The sequence below is a fragment of the Lactuca virosa genome, chromosome 9 (genome assembly GCF_052849685.1).
Source record: "Lactuca virosa cultivar CGN04683 chromosome 9, Lactuca_virosa_CGN04683_v6, whole genome shotgun sequence".
Lineage (NCBI taxonomy): Eukaryota > Viridiplantae > Streptophyta > Magnoliopsida > Asterales > Asteraceae > Lactuca > Lactuca virosa.
This window is the reverse complement of record NC_136434.1, coordinates 93,971,845-93,977,160: the sequence shown is the minus strand read 5'-3', so window position 1 is coordinate 93,977,160 and position 5,316 is coordinate 93,971,845. Positions and strand designations below refer to the sequence as shown.

The 5,316-nt window shown below is 36.3% G+C and overlaps 1 protein-coding gene across 1 annotated transcript; it reads left to right on the top strand.

Annotated features, from left to right (window-relative positions):
* Positions 1–4,453: 4,453 nt before the first annotated feature.
* LOC145139555 (uncharacterized) lies at positions 4,454–5,092 on the top strand. Its single transcript, XM_079073342.1, has one exon. The coding sequence runs from the start codon at positions 4,454–4,456 to the stop codon at positions 5,090–5,092; it is 639 nt and encodes a 212-aa protein (XP_078929468.1).
* The last annotated feature ends 224 nt before the right edge of the window (positions 5,093–5,316 follow it).

Here is a 5,316-nt window from a genome sequence, read left to right as displayed (position 1 = left end):
AGTCATACTTCGTTCCAAAACAATTCTTAGAGTCATACTCCAAGATTGTAACTTGAGTGACATATCTTAAAGAAAGGTTTAAAACACTTGTCAAATGTAAGAGTAAAAGTGTCCTACTCTTGTACATTTGAAATTGGTAAGTTGTGATGTTTTGGATAAAACAAAGACCAACTAAGGCCAATTGTGTGAACTGTTTGTCTTGATAAAGAATCCGCACTATCTCTTGAATATTTGGCAAGATAGTCTTATATGTCAAGAGGATAGTGGGAGTCTTAAAGATCCTAAAAAGAATTTCAAGAACTAATCAAGAATAAAACCTGAGGTTCTTCACTAGCACACGACTTGAGGTTTATAACCTATCGTGTTAACATATTATGTGCCCATTCCAGTTAAAGTTGGCTTTGCATAGGAGTTCTGAAAGTTCTCAATTGGTTGCATAACAACTTGGAAGCAATGGCAGACCCTGTACTGCCAGGTGGCAAGAAGTTAAGATTGCATAAGTTCAGTCCATATGAGTTTGGATTTGTCATTATCCTTGTCTTATGACTATGGTTTTGACGATTCACATGGATAAGAACACATACACCATAAAATCTAAGGGTCATAAGGTTTCTCTCCGATTCATGAAACTGATGGTGAGGAAACACTTCCACCAAGTAGATTTGAAGCAGATGGCAAAAGGTCTAAACAATTGAGACTATGATTACGGCATCCCTTTTCATAGTTCTGAAATTGTTTAGACACACATGCATGCTATCTAAGGAAAGGTGTATGATTTTGATAAAGTTTTATCAAAGCATCTCGTATCAGAAATCTGAACTTTGGTAAGAAAGTCAATAAAGTATCGATTTCTAGAAGTCCAACTGATTTCTGAGTACATGTCAAAGCTAGTGGGAGCATAAGTGTTATGCTAATAATCATCATGTTAGTGGGAGCATGATAATTATGGTTAGTGTTGCAAGTTAGCAATGTTAATTATAGTAAAAAAAAAGTTTCAATTCGTGAGGCTGCAGGGATTGAAAAAGTTGTTTTGCTATAATTAAGGGAGAGGATATACTTCATTTCAGTTCTAAAGGCTTAGATTGAGACCTTAATCATCTTTAGTCAAGAATATATATATGAATTTCATGTTGGATTGGTTCAAATTAAGGAAATTCTATATATTGCGTTCTCAAAATTCGATTATGATTACGACATCCCTCTTCATAGTCAAATTTTGAAAACATGGCAAATAAAAATATTGTAGCAAAAGACTGGTCTAGAATCATGTCTTTATGTGAGACATCATGAATCGTGTACCATTTGCTTTGGGTACAAGATCGATTGCATGTGCTATAATATTTGTCATTTCTAAATTTTTCCAAATGCCCAGAGGCATTAAGAAGGGAAAAGGTCTAGAATTGGATATGACTAAAATGATTAAGCAATTGTCGAGGACAATCTGAGGTTTACCAAAGATTGGTTGCTCAGGGACAGTTGGAAGTATAGTGCTAATTTTGGAAGGACCATATTGACATATTCTGAAAAGAGGCATCTCTTATTCAGAAGTGATAGTCAAAATGAGAATATGGAGTTGTCTCCGTAGGTGGAAGTTATCTGTGTAAGATTAGAAAACTTAATGCAAGAAGCATGTCCAAAGCAATGTACTTTGAATATGAGACTTAGTTTCCATGGAGTTAATCTCCATTGGAATACCTTATAATGACTATTGACAAGTCTTTGTGACTTTGTACATATTCATTACAGGAGGGTCAGTGCATATAAGTTTAAAATCTAAACATATTTCGATAAATGATAGGAATTTGAAATTCTCACATTTTTTGATAAGGATTTGGGAGTGTGAAAAGAGAATCATTGAAATTATGTTCAATTGATCTAGTTCACAAAGAAAAGGATCATAGACAAACATAGAGTGCATACTTGGTGTATGGCAAAGCTATTGTTTAGAAAAACATAGTGTACATGCTTGGAGCATGGGACAACTAGTGTTTTTAATTCAGGTATAAAGTTGATAAAACCGAAACAATGAATAATGAGTAATCAGTATGGTGATAAATAAAAGTGGTCTATTTATATTCATAGGGTTTGATACCATATTTGATTCATTTATTCTTGTGTTTCACTTTGCATGTTTTGACTTCCATAATAACTAGGTTATTCTTCCGGAATGACTAAGTTATTCAAACCATCCACAGTCGGTCATATGTTGGAAGTAGATATGAATCAAGACTGTCATGGGTTGGCTTGTAGAGGTCCAAGTTGGTGGACAAAGTTGTGCTACAACACTCATGAGTGCTCATAAGTTCTGAGTATTGGATTCAACCCGCGCTCATTTGAATCACTTCATGGATTTTATCACGAGTGATCATGAGACGATAATATCTTATATTCTTCAAACCTAGAGATATGAGTTGTTACTATGAGTTGGTTGTACATTGATTGCACGAAAACGCATTCGGTAACTCGATGTTATAAAACATGCCTTTGTGTATGATTCAACAAGTAGTAGAACAAGCCATATGAGTCAAAGTTTATCCATTCCTTTTACCTTCGGGATAAAAGCGATATCTGTGGGCCCCTCGATGATTTAGTGATGACACATGTGAGTGCTTGGCCAAGCCAGGACTGATTTGATTTGTTCAATCAGTCAGTCATCATAAATCGGAAATCGGGAAACAACAAATGGACAGAGAGAATGATTGATAATCCATGTCTCAGTCCATATGATATCTAGAATGGAGGAATATATGATCCCTTATCTAATGGACAAGTCATTGACAAAGGTCAGAGTTCATTGACAATATCAGAGTTCGACAGCGGCTTTAAGAGCTACGATTGCCAGTTGGTTTTTGAAGTCATACTCAATAATAGTTTTAGACTTATCCAAGTGGGAGACTGTTGGATTAATGTCTAAGTCCATAACTATATTTGGTATGTACTTGACCCGACCCGGCATGGTCCATTTGGGTTGCACTTCACCGGCACAATTTATATGGATAGTCTTTTGAGAATAGTATATTTATGATTTATATTAATATATTATAAGTTCTAATATATTAATATATAATCATATTATTTAATTAGTATTGATCAAGAATTAATTTATAATTAATTAAGTGATCAAAAGGAACTAATTAAATATGGACTCTTAGATATATATGTGTAGTGGGCCAAGTTCATTTAGGTTGGGCTAAGTCTTCATGGATAGTCCATGGAGCTTTAACCCATGGATCCTAGGAAATGAAAGGTCATGGGTATTAGGGTTTAACCCTAATCCTCCACATTATATAAAGGGTCTTATGGTTCATGAAATTAGGCTAGTGGCTAGTGTGGATACACTAAAGAGGGAAATAACCGATTTCATAAGTGTGAGCCAAGTATCCATATTCTCTAAAGGTTTTCCAAGGTGTTTTGGTGATTTGTGATTCCACTTGAGGCTTCCACACTATTGGGGCTAAGCTCTTAAAGTTCAAGACTTCAAGCTTCATTAAAAGGTATGTATTCTAACTTGTTATATTACCCAAGTATCAAGGATTGTATGCTAGATAGGGTAATACCTTGGAATATTCATATTTGCATGTATAATAGAGAAAACATAGATCCAAGGTATTTAGGGTTGCATGTACACTTAGGAGTGTTAGAATGCTCAAAAACCCAACAGTTGGTATCAGAGCCTTGGTTTGAGGGATTCGAGCACACTCTCGGGTGTGTCTGGACTCAAACTGAGGATTTGGTAAAGTTTTTCAAAAAGAAATATGTTTTAGAAAGAATTTTTTTCTAAAAGATGAAGGGGTGTGGTGCATGCAATCATTCGAGCTCATGTAAGTTTTCCAAAATTACCCATACATGTTATTTGATATGCTTGAATATGTGAATTGCATGCTAGTTAGGGCTAAGGATCTGCTCAGTTTTGCATGATAGAATGCTAGGAGAGATGCATTTGTATGCCTGTTGTATGAGCTTGTAGACTTGCATGCTAGTACTGATCAGTCAGTGATAGGAAGACCTAATTAGGTTATGCTTGATTCTGATACTTGATGTCCGAATGCTGCTTGCTTTGTGCTTGTAGGAATTCTAGCTAACTTCAGCTAGCTAATAAACGAATATGCTAAGTTACATATCATGGGAACTAAAGAATTTTAGAAGGTTAGGTTTTAACTCTATTGCGCAACTCTTGTTTGAGTCCAACCGTTGTAGTGTGGGACCTCTCATTCGAAGAATTATCTAGTTTTAGTGATATGTAATAGTATTTGTGAGTTAGTTAGAAGGGGACCAACATCCCATATACTACGTAAGTAAAAGTCTCCTGGATCCTGAGACCAGGTACTCTCATCTTGAAAAGCTTATACTTGCATTAGTAACAACTTCTACTAAGTTAAGACATTATTTTGAAACGTACCCTATAACTGTACAAACTAAGTATCCTATTAAGAATGTTATGAGAAAACCAGAAATGTTAGGAAGAATGGTGAAATGGTTTGTGAAGTTAAGCACCTATGACATAAAGTACGAACCAAGATCCGCCATAAATTCCCAAGCATTGGCAGATTTTATGGCTAACTTTAGTGATGATCTAAGAGATGAAGTTGAAATAGAAACCAAACAACTTCTAGGAGAGGAAAACAGGGGAACATGGACGCTATTCACAGATGGAGCGTCAAACCAAAGAGGAACTGGCTTAGGGATCATACTAAAATCGCCACAGGGGGACATCCTACCCCAACCAATCAGTTGTGAATTCAATGTAACCAATGACGAAGCAGAATACGAGGCGCTGATCATGGGATTACAGCTAGCCAAAGATTTTCAAATCAAGAATCTTCAGGTATTCGTCGATACTTTATTATTAACTAACCACTTTAACGGATCCTATGCAGTGAAAGGAGAGAAGCTAGCACTATACCTCCGGATCCTCAAAAATCTGGTCGCGGAATTCAAAACATTTACCTTAAATCAGGTTCCTAGAGAAGACAGCACTGAAGCAGATGTCTTAGCCAATCTAGGATCCTCTTTAAGGATCCCGCCAGAGACCAGGATCCCAACATCAAGGATCCCTCTCCAACTTCGGGATCCTGGATCCAACCCATTATGAAATACCTCCAAAATGGCACAATCCTTAAGGAAGAGAAAAGCGAGAGAGCATTTAAAACAAGGATCTTAAGATTTACTATAATACAAGGTAAGTTATACAAAAAATATGTAGCAGGTCGATACCTTAGGTGCCTAGAAGATCATGAAGTTGCAGAGGTCCTAAAGGACATACATGAAGGAGACTGCGGCAACCACACTGGGGGCAGATCCTTATGCTCCAAAGTA